At 43.3% G+C, this 20,141-nt stretch overlaps 2 protein-coding genes across 6 annotated transcripts; one reads left to right on the top strand and one right to left on the bottom strand.

Annotated features, from left to right (window-relative positions):
* Positions 1-69: 69 nt before the first annotated feature.
* On the top strand, positions 70-10,868 carry odr4 (odr-4 GPCR localization factor homolog). Of its 2 annotated transcripts, none has more exons than XM_020467204.2 (14): positions 70-571; positions 977-1,080; positions 1,538-1,684; positions 1,830-1,925; positions 2,052-2,158; positions 2,347-2,383; positions 2,514-2,657; positions 2,924-3,019; positions 3,107-3,163; positions 3,729-3,860; positions 3,994-4,078; positions 9,022-9,207; positions 9,744-9,878; positions 10,100-10,868. In XM_020467204.2, the coding sequence occupies exons 2-14, from the start codon at positions 982-984 to the stop codon at positions 10,165-10,167; spliced, it is 1,389 nt and encodes a 462-aa protein (XP_020322793.1). In that variant the 5' UTR covers positions 70-571; positions 977-981; the 3' UTR covers positions 10,168-10,868. The 2 variants fall into 2 exon arrangements, with proteins under 2 accessions (XP_020322793.1, XP_020322795.1); XM_020467206.2 differs by having other exon boundaries at positions 510-637.
* LOC109874967 (phosducin) lies at positions 10,437-19,368 on the bottom strand. Of its 4 annotated transcripts, none has more exons than XM_020467057.2 (5): positions 19,350-19,368; positions 15,213-15,324; positions 12,547-12,605; positions 12,087-12,220; positions 10,437-11,846 (listed from the first exon to the last, which is right to left on the bottom strand). In XM_020467057.2, exons 3-5 carry the CDS (start codon positions 12,593-12,595, stop codon positions 11,325-11,327), a joined length of 705 nt encoding a protein of 234 aa, XP_020322646.1. In that variant the 5' UTR covers positions 12,596-12,605; positions 15,213-15,324; positions 19,350-19,368; the 3' UTR covers positions 10,437-11,324. The 4 variants fall into 4 exon arrangements, with proteins under 4 accessions (XP_020322646.1, XP_020322638.1, XP_020322639.1 ...); XM_020467049.2 differs by lacking the exon at positions 19,350-19,368 and adding an exon at positions 19,059-19,166; XM_020467050.2 differs by lacking the exon at positions 19,350-19,368 and adding an exon at positions 18,639-18,750.
* Between the last annotated feature and the right edge of the window lie 773 nt (positions 19,369-20,141).

Raw genomic sequence — 20,141 nt, 5'->3', positions numbered from 1 at the left:
AGAGCACACTAGTCTGAGTGTGCCAGAGCGCAAAATAACTGATTAATTAAAGAACTTTCAACACCCGTTGAATATGGTGGTGTCAGTAAACGTCGGCAAAAAAAACATAGTTAAATTGTTGCCAGCAGCACAGTTACAGTCACCAACGCTCTGGATATCATGAAAACAGCCTAACCAGATTTGATAGGGCGAGTAAAATGGTCAGAGTGAGGTGTTCTCTCATTTGTGTCTGAGAGTAGCTAGCAAGATAGCTAACTTTAGCCAGTTAGCTTGGCTGCTTGACCTCCGTTGTGAGGACAGAACGTTCGGGTCAATCCTTACTCCTCAGCCACAGTTTCCAGTGTACGTTCCAAGAGAGAAACGCTCTGAATTTACGTTTGCCCAGAGCGCACTGGCACTCCACAGTGAATTTACGATCATACCCTAAGTATCATCCAATCAGAAGTAGCTTTGATAATATGGTCCAACCATCTTCCTCGGGTGCAGTGACGTAGATTTCAAGCGACGTCACACGTATCAACATTTATCTGCTGCTGGAGCGGTTCATGAAGTGAACTCTCACGTCAATCTGGTAGCTATAACAACGAATTTAAGCCTACATTTGAGTGATTTGAAGATTCACCCGTAACACAAAACGGTGCGATTGTCAAACCTCTAGGATTTGGTTTTGTTTGAAAGCCAAGTTATCCATCCACTGAGCCAGACTGAGCTAACTAGTGAGCTAACGTTAGCTAGCTAACAGCTGTGGTGAAATATATAGCTAACTAACGGTAACGTTAGCTAGCTAAATGAGCTTCTGTGTCAAGTTGTTATGCTAAACCAATTCACTAGTTATTTGAAATACTCTGCCGTGCTATTTAGATTTTTTGTTGTTGTGTTTGACGACTTTTGAATATAACATTGCAGAGCATCACTTGACATCTTCATGATGGAACGTTAATGTGCAGTCCCTTTCTTTCCCCTCTTTAACCTGTAGTAAGAATGGGCAGAGGCTACATAGTGGAGGATGTGGTGGAGAAATATCTGTCCAATCTAAGTGTACCAGGTGCATCTTGTGTCACAGGACTTCTCATTGGCCAGGTAAGGTTCACTCATCAAGGATCTTATACATGCAACAAATCAGTCTCCTGTCATTCACTATAAGTACACACTGTAGCAAAACGTTTTGCAAGGGGTATAGTCACTAGGAACCAACAGAACTAAACGGAATCAAACAGTGAGGGACCTACCAGAATTTGTCCAATAGGAACACAGTTTTGTTTAAACACTTAAGTTTGGAGTAAATGGTTTCCTTTGCAAAAACATTTGCTACTGTTTGCTTACGGTCTTCCTCTAAATGAATACACCCCAGGTTTTAGTCAGTTTTTTGTCTTCTGTTTGGTGTCTACTGAAAACGACCCAGGTGTTTTCCCTCACAGCCCGATTTGACCAAAAAATTGCCTACTTTTTCCAGAGGGCCTTGAGTTGTTCCTATTTAGGTCACGTGACTAGGAACACCTCTTGGTCCTAAGTAGGACATTCTTGTCTCTTTTGGCAGAGTTCGTCTCAGAGAGACTTTGTGGTGCTGGCTGTGAGGACACCTCAGAAGGACACAGAGGGACAGGGGTCTCCGTCGGTCAGCAGGGGAGCTGGGAACTCTCTGGAACACCTGGACGTTGAGTGGGTCACCGAGCATGCCAGACAGGTAGATAATGAGGATAATGCAACTTTTATGAAAACATCATCTTCTAGTTGGTTCACATAACATTACACAGTCTAAGCATTGTGAGCAATCACTTGTATCTCAATCTCACTCTGTCATAATGTATAATAATGTATGTTTTCTGAAGGTCTCCCGGATGTTACCGGGAGGTATGTCAGTTATTGGTGTGTTTCTTGTCACCCCACCTGAGCTGTCGAAAGAGGGTCAAAATACATTGAGACGGGTAAGACGACACAAACTTAAGCTGAGGCAAGATTGTTGGTATTCCTTTTGATAGAGATCATATTAATAACAGGAACTGTATTGATAGAAAGTGGGCCTCTAGTTTAAACTAGTGTGTCTTTTGCAGTTGATCTTTGCGGTGGACAAGCATATATCCAAGGGACGGCTTTGGAGTCTAACAGAGGAGGACGTAACAGAGAAGGTCACACTTCACATCTGCTCCAAAACCAGGAAGTATCCTTAACCGCTCCAACTGATGGGTCAAATTGCTCTCAATTGCATCATCTGTTTGCTGCCCAAAGACAATAAACAGTGGTTTCACTATAGTCCGTAGTAAATGTGATGACACCTTTGCCGAGTTGTGTGCTTAATACAAGGAGAACCCTTAGCGTTGGAAAACGCCTTTAACTCCACTCTCTCAGAGTCGTTTGCAGAACATATGATGTTCGAGATCCCAAGGTGAGTTCATAGGTGTGACAGTATTGCCTTTTTTAAGCGGTCAATTGTCCTCTACTTGCTCTTTTCTGTATTCATATTCAGCCTAGAAAAATACTACAAGTCTTAACTGCATTCTGATTGGTGATTTCAGAGTTCTGCCAAGCCTGCTGATTGGAAGTACCAGTCGGGGGTGTGTACTTCCTGGCCATTGTTGACATGCTCAGTGGGACTGAACCTGGTGTTCCCTGTGTTAGAGATGCATGTCTTACCACAGGACATGGAAAAGTGTATGAAGGTGAGTGGGTTATATTGTGTTTTAATTACGTGTAAATGTATTGTTATGGTACCCTTATGAAGCGCCATAGGAACGCTTATAACACCCGTATTAAGCTTGTCAGCATTACGTTACTATGTGAGAGATTAACAACAGTACATTTCAGGAAATGCCTGGTGAGGTCTTCTTTAGCGGAGCTCACTTTGAATCTGACGTTCTCAAACAGGACAGTAGATTGAAATGTCAATTCTAGTGGAACCAATCATTTTGGTTTTGTGTGATTTCAGGAGGGACTTCAAACGTGGGCGAAGCAGATTGAAGATGGGCTTTGCCTCATCAATGGCGACGCGATGCCTGGCGAGGTGGAGCTACTGGGGGGGCAGGTAAAACGCAGCGTTCCTTTTTGGGTGGCACGATGTCGCTCATAGAAATAGATCACGGCTTTTAACAAGTCTATGTTTTCTGCTCAGAAAAAGAATGCAAAGGCTGTTCAGCAGACGTTTCGAGCCCAGATCCTCATCCCGATGGTAAGAATATGATTAGTAGGGAGTTTTTTGTTGTTGTTGTAGCCTATAACAAGGGCTCAGAGTTTTTCCTTGCTGAAGTTGATTTGTGTGTGCCTGTGCGTTTGTTTGTGTGTTTATGCTTCTGTGAGTGTGCCTAATTTCGTGTGTGTGTATCATAGATTGAATAGAACAAACGTGCCCATTCAAGTCAATTATGACAAAATGGGCTGAACTGGCAGCCATTGCGAGTGTACCCATAGGAGCAATGCACGAAGTGAAAGCAGGAAGTGTACCCTTTAATCTGTGCTGTGATTTGTTGAGTCAACTCAACTGACATTACAAAAAATGCATTACATTGCATGAGCCACATTGCATCAGTTGGCATCATTTAAATGAATGTTATTCATTACCATGGTAACCCTAGCATCAGTTGATAGAACATTAAAAATTAACATGGAAATGATTACATCACAATACCAGTCAGCCATTGTGTATCCATTAGTTTACCGGTTAAAATGCCAGGTTCCAATCCCGTTCTATTCATTTCTATGTTGTGTATATAACATCCGGTCATCTCTCGCCTCAGGCGGAACCCCAATCAGAGCGGAGGTTGACAGCGTCTGTGAAGGTGTGCAGTGGGTCTCTCACCCTGAAGGGAATGGTGCAGTGCAGGGCCTACCTCCACAGCAACAAACCCAGAGCCAAGCACGCTACAGAGGTACTGCACATTGGCAACCAGAACTTTCTCTAAACCAGATCTTGCACACCATCCAGCTCTTAGCAACTGAAGGTTATTTGGATATACGCATACATTCGATCTTTCACATTTTTCTCATGCCTTGTCCTGATAGGTCATCAAGAGAGATGTCATCAACACGGTCTCTAGCAGAGTGGAGATGTTCCTGGAAGATCTTTTAATGGAGGGAGAGGACAAAGGCACAGTATTCGTTCTCTACTTTAGCTTGGGGGTTAGATAAATATTGTTCGTATTACTTAACTGAACAGAACTGAACTGCAGTGCTGTCAGTGTGCTTAGCAAGCTATGCAGATCAACCACAAGGTGGCACTGTTGACCATTCACTGGTTGTCACTATACTCACTGTCCCACTTGTTCTCCTGCATAACAGCATTGAGGTGCAGTACCAGTCAAAAGTTTGGACACACCTACTACGGTTTTTCTTTATTTGACTATTTTCTACATTGTAGAATAATAGCGAAGACCTCAAAACTATGAAATAACACATGGAATAATGCACAATATATCGGTAAGCATATTGGAATCAGCCGATATTAGCTAAAAATGGCAACATCGGCATCATCCCGATGTCTAGTTTAACGCCGGTGTGCAAAACCGATGTCAAAACGGATGTGCATATCTATATAACGTAGGTAGAGGACGTAATTTCGCCACGAAAAATACAGCTCTGCACAGAACAAAAGCAGAAAAATACTAAGCTCACACTTCCAACAACTAAACAAGTTCAAATCAAGCAGTCATTTGAAAGAGTACGAAAATTTCAGCACGACAACTCAAAGGTGAAATCCATTAACGGCAACATAATGGAATTCGATGCCCTTGACAATCAACCGTTCTCTGTCGTGGATGATGTTGGCTTTCGCCAACTTTTCGAGCACCAGTACACACTACCAAGTACACACTCTTTTTCAGATGTTTGCCCTACCGGAGTTACACAGTATTGATGAAACGTATGGGCGTCACTGCTATTAGCTTCACAACATTTGGACCATCGATGTCCGCCCCATGAGAATGCTGAGTCTGACAGCACATTGGGTCAACGAGGATGTCCTTGCCGTGTCTGAATCCTGGCTTAGGAAGGCCAACACAAATTCTGAGATTTCCATACCCACCTACAACATTTTCCGTCAAGATAAAACTGCCAAAGGGGGAGGAGTTAGCTTGCAAAGTTCTGTCATACTTTCCAGGTCTATGCTCAAACAGTTCGAGCTTCTAATTTAAAAAATGAATCTCTCGAGAAATAAGTCTCTCACTGTTGCCGCCTGTTATAGACCCCCCCTCAGCTCCCAGCTGTGCCCTGGACACCATATGTGAATTGATTGCCCCCTATCTATCTTCAGAGTTCATTCTGTTAGGTGACCTAAACTGGGATATGCTTAACACCCCAGCAGTCCTACAATCTAAGCTAGATGCCCTCAATCTCACACAAATTATCAAGGAAACCACCAGGTACAACCCTAAATCTGTAAACATGGGCACCCTCATAGATAATAATTATCCTGACCAACTTGCCCTCCAAATACACCTCTGCTGTTTTCAATCAGGATCTCAGCGATCACTGCCTCATTGCCTGCATCCGCTATGGGTCCGCGGTCAAACGACCACCCCTCATCACTGTCAAACGCTCCCTAAAACACTTCTGCGAGCAGGCCTTTCTAATCGACCTGGCCCAGGTATCCTGGAAGGATATTGACCTCATCCCGTCAGTCGAGGATGCCTGGTCGTTCTTTAAAAGTAATTTCCTCACCATCTTAAATAAGCATGCCCCTTTCAAAAAATGTAGAACTAAGAACAGATATAGCCCTAGATTCACTCCAGACCTGACTGCCCTTGACCAGCACAAAAACATCCTGCAATAACATTGAATAGTCCCCGCGACATGAAACTGTTCAGGGAAGTCAGGAACCAGTACACACAGTGAGTTAGGAAAGCAACAGAAATGTGCATCCTGTAGCTCTAACTCCAAAAAGGTTTGGGACACTGTAAAGTCCATGGAGAACAAGAGCACCTCCTCCCAGCTGCCCACTGCACTGAGGCTAGGTGACACGGTCACCACCGATAAATCCATGATAATCGAAAATTTCCACGGCTGGCCATGCTTTCCTCCTGGCTACCACAACCCCGGCCAACAGCTCCGCACCTCTCGCAGCTACTTGCCCGAGCCTCCCCAGCTTCTCCTTCACCCAAACCCAGATCGCAGATGTTCTGAAAGAGCTGCAAAACCTGCACCCGTACAAATCAGCTGGGCTAGACAATCTAGACCCTTTCTTTCTAAAATGATCCGCCGTCATTGTTGCAACCCCTATTACCAGTCTGTTCAACCTCTCTTTCATTTAATCCGAGATCCCTAAAGATTGGAAAGCTGTCGCGGTCATCCCCCTCTTCAAAGGGTGACACTCTAGACCCAAACTGTTACAGACCTATATCCATCCTGCCCTGCCTTTCTAAAGTCTTTGGAAGCCAAGTTAATAAACAGATCACTGACCATTTCGAATCCCATCTTACCTTCTCCGCTGTGCAAACCGGTTTCTGAGCTGGTCACGGGTGCACTTCAGCCACGCTTAAGGTACTAAACGATATCATAACCGCCATTGATAAAAGTAAGTACTGTGCAGCCGTCTTCATCGACCTGGCCAAGGCTTTCGACTCGGTCAATCACCGTATTCTTATTGGCAGGGTCAATAGCCTTGGTTTCTCAAATGACTGCCTTGCCTGGTTCACCAACTACTTCGCAGATCGAGTTCAGTGTGTAAAATCGGAGGGCCTGTTGTCCGGACCTCTGGCAGTCTCTATGGGGGTACCACAGGGTTCAATTCTCGGGCTGACACTTTTCTCTGTATATATCAACGATGTCGCTCTTGCTACGAGCTTCAATGCCATACAACACTCCTTCCATGGCCTCCAACTGCTCTTAAACGCTAGCAAATGCATGCTTTTCAACTGTTCGCTGCCCGCACCCGCCTGCCCGACTAGCATCACTACTCTGGACGGTTCTGACCTAGAATACGTGGACAACTACAAATACCTAGGTGTCTGGCTAGACTGTAAACTCTCCTTCCAGACTCATACCAAACATCTCCAATCCAAAATCAAATATAGAATCTGCTTTCTATTTCGCAACAAAGCCTCCTTCACTCACGCCGCCAAACTTACCCTAGTAAAACCGACTATCCTACCGATCCTCGACTTTGGCGATGTCATCTACAAAATAGCTTCCAATACTGCAAATTGAATGGAGTCTATCACAGTGCCATCCGTTTTGTTACCAAAGCGCCTTATACCACCCACCACTGCGACCTGTATGCTCTAGTCGCCTGGCCCTCGCTACATATTTGTTGCAAGACCCACTGGCTCCAGGTCATCTACATGTCTATGCTAGGTAAAGCTCCGCCTTATCTCCGCTCACTGGTCACGATAACAACACCCACCCATAGCACGCACTCCAGCAGGTATATCTCACTGGTCATCCCCAAAGCCAACACCTCCTTTGGCCACCCTTCCTTCCAGTTCTCTGCTGCCAGTGACTGGAATGAATTGCAAAAATCGCTGAAGCTGGAGACTTAAATTTCCCTCACTAACTTTAAACATCAGCTAACCGATCGCTGCAGCTGTACATAGTCCATCTGTAAATAACCACCCAATCTACCTACCTCATCCCCATATTGTTTTTATTTACTTTGCTGCTCTTTTGCACACCAGTATCACTACTTACACACCATCATCTGCTCATCACCATCTGCTCATCTATCACTCCAGTGTTAATCTGCTAAATTGTAATTACTTTGCTACTATGGCCTATTTATTGCCATACCTCATGCCATTTGCACACACTGTATATAGACTTTTTTGTTTTGTTTTATTGTGTTGACTGTACACTTGTTTATTCCATGTAACTCTGTGTTGTTGTTTCTGTCGCACTGCTTTGCTGTATCTGTGCCAGGTCGCAGTTGTAAATGAGAACTTGTTCTCAACTAGCTTACCTGGTTAAATAAAGGTAAAATAAAAAATTTGTACTGAGGAAAGCCGTATTGTATGCTCAAGAATGTGCTGGTTCTCATACTGCTGCTGCCATTCTAATGGCATTTGAGAACATGTTTGAAACTTGGAAACATGAACACACTCCGAGATCCATTTGAACAACTGACTCGGTAAATAAGCTAATCAACTGTGTCTGCAGCAGACGTGATACCCTCTGTCATGGTATTGAAACATAGACCGAAGAAGAGTCTTGCTTGGGCCAAGAAACATGAGCAATGGGCATTAGACTGGTGGAAATCTGTCCTTTGGTCTGATTAATCCAAATTTGAGATTGTTGGCTCCAACCGCCGTGTCTATGTGTGGCGCAAAGTAGGTGATCGAATGATCTCCGCATGTGTGGTACCCACCGTGAAGCATGGAGGAGGAGGTGTGGGGGTGCTTTGCTGGTGACACTGTCTGATTTATTTAGAATTCAAGACACACTTAACCAGCATGGCTACCACAGCATTCTGCAGCGATATGCCATCTCATCTGGTTTGGGCTTAGTGGGACTATCATTTGTTTTTCAACAGGACAATTACCCAACACACCTCCAGACTGTGTAAGGGCTATTTGACCAAGAAGGAGAGTGATGGAGTGCTGCATCAGATGACCTGGTCTCCACAATCACCTGACCTCAACCCAATTGAGATGGTTTGGGATGAGTTGGACCGCAGAGTGATGGAAAAGCAGCCAACAAATGCTCAGCATATGTGGGAACTCCTTCAAGACTGTTGGAAAAGTATTCCAGGTGAAGCTGGTTGAGAGAATGCCAAGAGTGTGCAAAGCTGTCATCAAGGCAAAGGGTGGCTACTTTGAAGAATCTCAAATATAAATATATTTAGATTTATTTAACACATTTTTGGTTACTACATGATTCCATATGTGTTATTTAATAGTTTGTGTATTCACTATTATTCTACAATGTAGTAAATAGTAAAAAATAAAGAACAACCCTTGAATGAGTAGGTGTGTCTAAACGTTTGAGTGGTACTGTATATACCTCCAAACAATGACAAATCAAATACAGAACAATTACTAATTTATTCCTATTAAATCTGTAGCTGTGTACATAATGATTGTTCTTCTCTCCTCTCTTCGGCAGGGTCAGTCGGTGTACAGCAGGTGCTCCCTCGCAGAGTGTTTGCCCCTGTGCCCGGAATGAGCCTGTGTGTGTGTGACTACATGTTCCCTGACGAGTGTGTGTCCGATGTGAGTGACCGTCTCAAAGAGATGCTGGACTGGGAGACACCAGAGGACAGCATAGACACCTCCCAGGAGGCCGTCCCAGGTGGTTTATCATAATAACCAGGGGTCATGGGTCAATGTAGCAGGCGGCCATAACTGTATACTACTACAGTATCACCTGTAATCTTCCAGTGACCTGGTTTGAGTCACTAAAGCCCATTGTGTTAGTGTTAGTTACTCCCTATGAGGAATGAAACAGGTATTCCAACCGGAACCAGAGTTGCTATCACTAGCCTGAGATGCATACAGTCACACCGAAAGAATGTATATTTCTTTACTCACCTGCATGACCAAATGGTAACATATTTCCCCACCAGGACACAATGTTGTGGGGAAACCTTATTTTCAACTGTTTCTATTTGGTCATGTTATGAAAGACCCATATTTTATGATTGTCATTACTCATTCTTCAAACAAATGCTATTTTCTTGGTATGTTGGTTAAGCGGTTATATCATATGGATTATTTTAGCTTTCTCAACTGAGTTTTGAATCTCCATTTTCTATACTTTCCATACTACTATTTGTCTTCAATTGAGTGTAAGGTTGACATTGTATGGTGAAAATGTCTCATATTTAGAAGCTCCTACGATTGACCTAAAGAACACGGTTGTTCAGAAGAACCTGAAGGCTAAATCTACCCTTGACGCTCGTCCTAAGACACCCTCTGAAGATCCTACTGAGGCCCACAAAAGCCACAAAACATATTACGCTGGTATGTCCTTTTTTAAATACTCTCTTCAAACAGCCATTTTGTCAGAAATCAGGAGGTACAATGGTCAGAAAAAACACCTGGCTCTGTCGTATGTAAAGGCGTGTACAGGAAGCTTTGTGGTTATTATGTGAACCTAACACCTAACCCAAAATATGAATCAGCATCAGGTATGTAGCATAGCTTTCTCTTCACTCACCGGATACCTTTGTGTCATTGTGTAGGTGTTGCCATGGCAGCCGCAATCGCTCTCCTAGCAACAGGCACCTCGCTGATCTACCTGAGCGACTAACGGTGGAGGCACAGGACACACACACACACCACGAGAGCTGTTGTTATGCTCAGTGACTTAATCGCTTGATTAAATAGATTTTCATGAAATTGAGTTGACATGGTTATTCTAAAAGTATATGCAAGCTGTATGTTTGGTATTGATAATTCAACATTTTATTTTTCATATGAATTGTAAAGCAGAATTGTGTAGAGAGAAAAATAAATAAATACAGTTCGTTTTTGATTTATTTTGTTTCAGTTGTAAAAAGGTTTCGCAAAGAAACGTGTGTACAGCGTATGATTTAATGTCTTTCAGAAAGTATGTCTAATGCCATATATTCAAAATTCCCCTTCCATATTATGGGGAAAATGGACCCGCTTTTTGTTGTTCAGTTCATTCAGTCATCAACAGATATTCTGATGTGTGCCAATCATAAACTTTCAGCTCTGTCCTCACATATTGCCTCAGGCCAACCGTAATCGAACCTCTCCTCAACCACAGTGCTGGCACAGCGAACAACGGACATGTTTTTTTGTTGCAATGACTTAGGCCTACGGTATGGTCTTGTATGGTTATGCTTGGTATGATGGGCATTATTCAATGCTTTGATCCTCCCAAAGGATCGTTCATGCTTGGCCTTAATATCGCAAATACTGTATTTTATGTATTCATCTATGACGGAATTGAGCAGAATAAAGAAGTCCGTTCAAAGTAACTCACTTTTGGTGTGTGTTCTATTCATGTTAAATGCTGTTAGTTAATAGCAGTAAAACAACTAGACAGAGAAACCAACCAACACTTCCATGGGGAAATTCTGCTTTTAATGACTGACTTGGGGTTAACACTTTATCCCTTTTAGATTTCAAACATCAATATAGCAGAAAATACAATGACATTAGATGATAAACAAACCTAAGCCATAAAATGGGGTGCATTACTCTAACCGGATCACATACTGTGACGCCAACACAACCTCACACAAAGATTGCGTTGTCATACTTATCAATCATATACCAATACAATGGTTAAATCTGTAGCTTTTCTCAAGTTAATGGACACTGCCTGTGGTAAACTGAAGCTGACTGGAGGCTGTTTAAAAAGATTGCATTTACAGTAGGCTAATGGGTCCAGAAATGTGCACTGACTGTCACTGACTCCCTATATTAAAAAAAACCTTACTCCACCTCAACACCTGCCTCCTCCTCATCAGGACAGGCCACAAACTCCTTCTCGGGCAGGAGGCCGTATTCATTGAGGAACGCCTCGATATCGGCGGCGAAGAACTCCTCGCTGAGGTGCTGTGTCATGGACAGGAAGTTTCCTAGTAGCTCGCCTGCCTTGTAAACCAGCATGGCGGGCAGCACGTCATCTGAGAAACGCTCGCTTGCACCCGTTGCGGCCGCCTCGATGCGGCAGAACTTGATGCTGGGGTACTCGGTGGCCAGGCAATCTAGGCAGGAGTTGAGCGCCTCGCAACCTTTGACTCCGTCCTTGTAGATGTGGACGACTACCAGGGTGAGCCGGTGCTCCTTCTCAATGACCTCCAGGAAGGCCTCGCCATTGTCCAGCTCCACCACGCTGTCAAACGTCGGCCCAAAGCTGAATCGCTCGTGCATCTCCTTCATGCACTGCTTGCGGTACTTTCGCAGGCCCTTCTCATCCTCCTCTGCGATCATCTCGTACTCCTGGACACTCATCTGTCAAGAAAAAGTGATAGGAGCTGAGTCCAGGCTCATGCATATTATGTATGGGGGCTGAAACATAGAAGTAGAATTGACTTGAATGGAAAAGTCCCTTCTAGTCATTTTATTTCTATGGGTTAAAATAGGTCACGTAAACACATCTTGATTCTCAAGAGTTTTGCTAGACATATGCTTCCCTCTGTGGTCAAGTCTCTTAGTGTCTGACTTTGTGGTTGTGTTTGAACGCTGACTGACCTTGCGGTTGAGTCTGTCGTGGACGTCATCGCTCTGGGGGTTGGATATCTGTCTGAGGAGCGCCTTCTTGCTTGGAGGGGTGTCCTGGTCCTCACACTTGAACTTCCTCCAGTCATTGATTACACCCTTGGGGCCTTGCAGAGGAATTGAGACATGTATAATACACTAGAGAGGCTGATGTCATTTAACTACATCTCTAGAATGTGCTGATAACGGCAGCCATACTGGTAAGGATGCATTACAAATGTCAAACTCTATTCTAGTGTTCTATTTGTAATTCTATGGATTGAGAGGGGTCGATCAACAGGTGAAAACAAGAACAGAGGTTAACAGAGAAAAGTCTGTGCATCAGAAAGAGAGTTTATACAGACTTCACTCTCATTTCAATTGAAGTTTAGATGATAAACAGTGGACCTAATAAAGAGTTCACGAAAAGGGTGGACAGTTGATGACGTGTCACCTGTTTGGATTGCTGGCACCTCATCTTCAGCTGGTGTTGGGCTTGACATACTGAACCTTCTGAATGAAGAGACAAAATCCTAAAGATTAGCAATGGAAACCGTTTTCTTATCACCATTTCGTCAAAGAGACTGGCTCGTAACAAAACCGTAGCTTTGCATTGGTTCGTCGGTGTGATGTACACTGCAGCATGTTGTGATTGTCAGAGACATTCAGAGGGAGCCAGGTTGATGCAGTATTATCAGATTATGATTAGGTCTAATACTTAGGGTTTTCTAAGACTGTGTTAATTCATGGGCCTGCGTGTGTAAGACAGCTGGGACATAAAGATGACAATGTGCCCACATGTATGATACAGACCCACATAACCACTAAGCCAAAGCCTAGGGATTGGATGAGGAGCCAATGCAACTCTTCAGGTGTAGCATCTGAAGAGGCCATAAACAAGCTTCTTTACAAGCCTATGCTTCAGAGTGTGTGTCTTGTGTTCCTAGGCCAACTCAAAACGATGCGTCAAATCGAAGTCTTACTAATCCTGACAGCCCTTTGTGATATAGGACACCCTGCCCCAAAATCTCTCTTTCTCCCTCTTCAACATTACAGCAACTACATTACAACATCTCTTTAACCGGAAACCTTCGTCATTGACTTTCTGTGTGCGTTATCACTAAATTTGAAAAGCTACTTTGGCCTTTAGGGCCACCGTAATACAGAATGAACTCCATCATTTCTAAAAAGCAAAAATGTTACTTCATCTTTGATGATAATACAATAACTGCCAACACTAATTGTTAGATTCTTACAAAACATGTACCGTGTGTCAATGTACACCGAACAAAAATATAAACGCAACATGTAAAGTGTTGGTCCCATGGTTCATGAGCTGAAATAAAAGATCCCAGAGAGTCTCCATACACACAAAAAGCTTATTTTGCTCAAATTTTGTGAACAAATGTGTTTACATCCCTGTTAATAGACATTTCTCATTTGCCAAGATAATCCATCCACCTGACAGGTGTGGCATATCAAGAAGCTGATTAAACAGCATAATCATGTGCACCTTGTGCTGGGAGCAATTAAATGCTACTAAAATGTGTAGTTTTGTCACACAACACAATGCCACAGATGTCTCAAGAGTTGAAGGCGTGTGCAATTGGCTTGCTGACTGCAGGAATGTCCACAAGAGCAGTTGGCAGAGAATTTTATATTCATTTCTCTACCATAAGCCGCCTCCAACATTGTTTTAGAGAATTTGTCAGTATGTCCAAATAGCCTAAACCGCAGACCACATGTAACAACATCAGCTCAGGACGTCCACATCCGGCTTCTTCACCTGCGGGATCGTCAGACTAGCCACCCGGACAGCTGATGAAACTATGGGTTTGCATAACCGAAGAATTTCTCCACAAACTGTCATAAACCGTCTCAGGGAAGCTGATCTGTGTGCTCATCGTCCTTACTAGGGTCTTGAACTGACTGCAGTTCGGTGTTGTAACCAACTTCAGTGGGCAAATGCTCATCTTCGATGGTTGCTTGCACGCTGGAGAAGTGTGCTCTTCATGGATGAACCCTGGTTTCAACTGTACCGGGCAGATGGCAGACAGTTTGTATGACGTCGTGTCGGCAACTGGTTTGCTGATGTCAAAGTTGTGAACAGAGTGCCCCATGGTGGCGGTGGGGTTATGGTATGGACAGTCATAAGGTATGGACAACAAACACAATTGCATTTTATCGATGGCAATGTGAATGCACAGCGATACCGTGACGAGATCCTGAGGCCCATTGTCGTGCCATTCATCCGCTGCCATCACCATGTTTCAGCATAATCATGCACAGACCCATGTAGCAAGGATCTATCTGTACACAAGTTCTGGAAGCTGAAAATGTCCCAGTTCTTCTATGGCCTACATACACACCAGACATCTCACCCATTGAGCATGTTTGGGATGCTCTGGATTGACACGTACGACAGTACTTCACACAGCAACTTCACACAGCCATCGAAAAGGAGTGATACAACATTTCACAGGCCACAATCAACAGCCTGATCAATTCTATACGAAGGAGATAATGTTGCGCTGCATGAGGAAAATGGTGGTCACACCAGATACTGACTGGTTTTCTGATCCACACCCCTACCTTTTTTAAAAGGTATCTGTGACCAACATCATCAATACATCTGTATTGTTGTGTTTATATTTTTGTTCTGTGTGTTTTGGTGTGTCTTGCACGTTGTCATTGTGTCCAAGGTAAACTCCCAGTACTGTAGGCTCATTTGTCCTCCAAGTTGGTGTTGTCCCACAGTAAGTTACATAATAGTCTTTAGGTATACAGTACATGCACAGGGAAAGCATTTCAGTGGTTCCCATGACGTTGGAATGAATTATGATTATGGACCCCTGATGTTGTCTTGTAATTGCTCTGGTGACATTGACCTTGAAATGTTGAAATCCTTATCACTCTACAGAAACAGAATAGAGTAGGCCAAAGGTTTCCCAAATGTGTCCTCTCTAACATTATGGACGATCACTTCAGATTTCATCAAATCTTTCATTCGTAGTTGATCTCCCTCAAATCCAAGTGGAGAATTAGACCACGTCTTCCACTGCTCTGTCAAGTAGAATCAATATGAATTAATAATCAAACGATAGCAGCAGCTATGCTTACCTGTGTGGTTAGCTGCACTTCCTCCTTGCAGGTTAGTCTCCTTATAGTCCTGACCAGGTTCGTTGTTGCCGGTGCGTAGGAATGGGTTTCGTCTGAAGACAGCTGGGGGAGGCTGTGTGGAATTAGACGTGAATTAATAATCGATATCATCATAGTGACATCTCTCCCAAGTCCTATGGTGACGTGTATAATAGGATTAGGAATTAGACCTGCTCAGAGAAGAGTATATGTGCTGTGGGAGAGCGACATGGAGAGAGCAACAGGGTGGTTGAGGGGTGTAGATGATTTTCTGTCGGTATGTGATGTGCACTTTTTCTCAATGTATGTGATATGCTAGACATGCATTGTCATTCACATTTTTTTAAATTGCAGTATGGGCCACATCCATTCATAATCTTCAATCTGCGGAAATTACATCATGGAGGCCTATTGTACACCATGCAAGAACGGCACTACCTCCGATTGGCTGCGTGCCTATATCCATAGGTTTAAAAGGCTTATAGGGTCTTACAGTGTGTGTTGTGCGTCACTGGGTTGTGCGACAGGTGTAAGGACCGTGTTTCTTTACTCTGGGATTAGAGCTCAGATTCAGGTGATTAAGATAAGTAAAATCTGAAACCAATCATTTCAAATGACCAGAGCAGTAGTCAACACTAGGTGGAGATAAAACTCTGTAGATATGGTCAGCTAGGGGCGGCTCGTCCATCAGTCACTCTTGCAATATCTAGAACGGAAAACAGGAAATTGTCTGCCCTTTATTGTACCCAGTCTATATAAGCAAGTAGGAATCTAATTACATTCCATGCATTTTGTGAAATGGCTGATACCACAGGCGTGGCATGTAGATTACAAGTTGCCGTTTCAAGGCATGCTTTTAGTACAAATGCAAGGTAAAAAAAATATGTATTTAATCACCTACAACCCAGTCAGTCAGTACCTGGCACGGTGACATACAGGAGTTCTGCCTCTTGAGTTGCGATATAGAAATCTAAATGAAAAAACCCTGTGAGGTTTTAATGGAATTTCCCAGTTTTATACTTCGTCACCCCATCTGCCGTTAAAAAGTGAATGTGACAGTATATGTCTGTGTTACTCAGCAGTGAAAAGACACGGACTTAGATTGCAAAATGAGGGGGATGTGGGAAATGACGCTGCACCCCCCTTTCTCTGACCTCATAGCTGGGACCAGAAATCTAAACAGCCCTTCACAGGTCAGGAATGTTCCACTTATCATCACGGGGGCCCCAGGAGTGACCACAAAGACAAGTGAATTTATTGCATGAGCAGATAATCCAAACCTCCCCCATCCTCTCCCATTAACCGCTCCACTAGGTAGCAAAAGTGTCAAGATAATATTTTTTTAAAACAGCGATTGCAGGTAGAGCCGGGATAAGTTTGAACCCTTGAATGCTTTATAATAGTGGTAATGAATTATGACACAAAATCAGCCTTGGGTGAAAAGCTGAACAAAGGCACCTGTACAGCATTGCTCGGTGGGGAATGCAGAAGTTAAGTCACGTCGATATCTTGTTTCGGCTCGTTATATATTTCCTTCATGTTGCTATGAGACACCTGCAGAATAGCACAATAATGACCACAGAGTCAAGACCCAACTTGCCAGGGCCATGAAAGGGAAACCTTGCCAACAGTGACATAAGTCAGTCATAGAAGACAAGGACATGTTCTCATGCATAGTTTAGAGTGTTTACAAAAGCACAATATCGTCAACACAGCCCCCGGCTGGATACGTCACAATAGTTTATTTTCATCTTATGAACATGCTCAACCAAATAATCCTCTCTGGTTGTGTCACTGCGTCACTGTTGATGTAAAGCGAAGCAAACATTCTGCAAACATCTGAGAAGCACGCAGAGTCAGACCACGTCCAGAAAGGGTTCTTACACAAAACGGTTTGTGCTGTCTTGTCAACTCCTTATGTTTATTGTCAGTTTACCATATCAAAACAGATCTGGGACCAGGCTACAATGATCAGGCCTCCTTTATTTAACCAGGCAAGTCAGTTAAGAACAAATTCTTATTTTCAATGATGGAACAGTGGGTTAACTGCCTGTTCAGGGGCAGAACGACAGATTTGTACCTTGTCAGCTCAGGGGTTTGAACTCACAACTAGTCCAACACTCTAACCACTAGGCTACCCTGCCGCTTACAACTCTCTTGCTGGCCATTGTTTTCATGTTGGGAAATTTGGGCAAACACTACCATGGTTTTTTATTCTGGAAACTCAGGAAAGCATAGTTGGATTCACTCACACATTGGACATGGCAAAAAAAACGACACAATCACCATGGCAACCTCGGTTTTCTAACCACACCCCCCACCCCCAATTTTAACAGTTTCCCAGAACAGCCGACATGGACATTTTCACTTCTGCAATTTTGTGTTCAACTCCAAGCATAACACGTACTGAATCCAGAAAGTTGAGCAAAGAAAGACAGTCCAAACGTTTGATTTGATGACACATCCCCATTTAAATTCAGTCTTCTAGAGTCTGTGAATCACCAAGAACGACAAGAGGAATCACAACTGTCTGTATGGAATAACATAACCTACTGTAACAAGGTGACAGAGGTTGCGAATGGTTACGATTGGTTCAAATGAGACCACATTAGCGTAAGTAGCAGAAGTGACATTGGACTGGTGCCTGGTGTCTATGAGTCAATGTGAACCAGAGGTACAGGGACTCTGCCAGACTTGCTATTGAAATCTATTGAAGGGATAATAGAAGGATTTAAATGAGCTGTTCCCTCTTTGGGACCGTGATTGATTGCAGGGGTGTGTGATTAGACATGATTGGGTGTCGTGGGAAACGGATGAATCCTATATTAGAATAGAATGATTCTATATTCAGTCAGTAAGCATGTGTTTTGTTAGGCCTCTGGAAATGATTTCCCCAATCCTTCTTTAAATCGCAGTATCACACATGCATTGCAGGGCAAAATAAATAGTTGATTATATGATGAATTTAACTCATCTAGTTCAGATTGAATTTCCTTCCTAGACCACATGATTCATACCAGGTTCCACCTAACTACCACCCAGTCACATTTATGAGAGATTCTGTTGGCGTAAACTGTTGCCCTCATTTTCGCTGTGGCTCACACAGATCCTTTCATGTGAATGGGATGCAGAGTATATGGTGGTCGAGACGATAACGTCTTGCCTAAGACCAGGCGTAATCCTCAGGCCCAGAAATGAATTGAAATAAAAATTCAAACCAAAACCATTATGGCTGTCAAACCTGAATAGCATAAGTTGTATTGCTTTCTTCAAAACTTTCGGATACTGATAAATCTGTCACTGGCAATTATTTCACACCGTCTTGGGACCTGCTCTCTCAGACCTGGACAAACGTCTACATACACACGGCAGATTGACAGATGGTTTTCATACAGGATCATTGCTTACCGGCATGTTGCTGTAATAACATCGGAAACAGATGTGGGGGAAAAAAGAGGCGGGTGGAAAGTTACTAGGGGGAAGCCTTCCAAAACGGTGTCAGTGGAAGCTAAGCACAACTGCTCAGGGTTTTCTTACTAGCTTTCTAATAACACTGTAGTAATATTTAATATGACAGGTTTGACATATTACATCATTTTGCTGATAAATGTTCAATGAGTAAATTTCCTACTTCATAATCGGATTTTAGTGGGAAGACATTGTTGATTTTCTCCATAAAAAAATAGCTCATTGTCCTTATACAACCCTTGCTGTCATGTTGGCTACACTACGGCAGCAGAGTATTTTTTTTTGGGGGGGGGGGTTCCTCACTCTGTCCTCTGCTCTTCCTGCAAGAAGTGACATTTACAAGACGTGAAGAAGCCCTACCTCTTTAATGAGTATCGTAAACAACTCACGGCGCCTCCGACGCCCCCCCTTCCCCCAAAATGACCTTATCTTTCTCTTTTCCTACAAGTGTTGTCTTTGCTGATAAGTACTTGAGGGAAAATGTACGTGACGTGTGGTTGTGTGTGACGTGTGACGTGTGGCTATCTGAAGAGGAGCGCACAAATTCTACGTCGTCGCTCTGGATAAGAGCGTATGCTAAATTACTAAAATTCAAACAACAAAAAATATATCATAACGTAAAGACACAAAATGTATACTGACATATCTTACATGTTGTTTTCTCTTGTTGCTTGTTGTTGTCCCTTTGACCCATTGTTTATGCCTGCAACACGAACTCATCAGGGTCACACACTCAAGAGAACACGTGCAGTTGTCTTGTGGACTGTATAAAAAAAAAAAGACTGCTCTGTCTTTGATGATAGCAACCAGTTCTTATCATTGTATCAGACTTTTCTAGGTCTCTATTCTGTTTGATTGTGTGCCAGGGTCAGTTTCAGTCTGTCTGAATGAGGACACCAGATTGTCTTGAAAATATACAATTTGTTGATGCGCATATCTCAGATCGTAACGCATTTGAATTCTATGTCCCTTCCTGGTTGATTTCCAGGATACACACATTAACCTCAAGTATTTCTTTGTTGATGTTTTGTATTGATCAGAATAGCCTGGTTACCTTACACTGTCAACATCCTGTCACCTTCTCCATACAGGTGTCTACAATAGGTGTCACTGGTGTGTGTAATTGTCATGTAGCAACTGAGAATTATTCAGGCTTCCACAGACTTCGGCATGAGGAAATTGGAGATGCCTCAGCGGTGAGTGTAGCTAATACGTGTGTGATATGTTTGTCTACACATCCAGGCACAGTTCTCACAGTCCAGTGTATGAACTGCTGGTGAACTGCTGATGATCTGCTGATAGGGCCTGGGTGATTGCCAGAGCGCTGCAAGCCAGTCACCCATCTCAGTGGGAATCTCTCTTTCTACCTGTCTATCTTTCACTCTCCTTTTTTCATTCTCCCTCGCTGACTTTTTAAAAAACAATTTACCTCTCTTTCTCCCA

Source organism: Oncorhynchus kisutch, linkage group LG30, assembly GCF_002021735.2.
Source record: "Oncorhynchus kisutch isolate 150728-3 linkage group LG30, Okis_V2, whole genome shotgun sequence".
Classification (NCBI taxonomy): Eukaryota; Metazoa; Chordata; class Actinopteri; order Salmoniformes; family Salmonidae; genus Oncorhynchus; species Oncorhynchus kisutch.
Note: the sequence above shows the minus strand (reverse complement) of the source record. Positions and strands in the feature narration are given on the sequence as shown.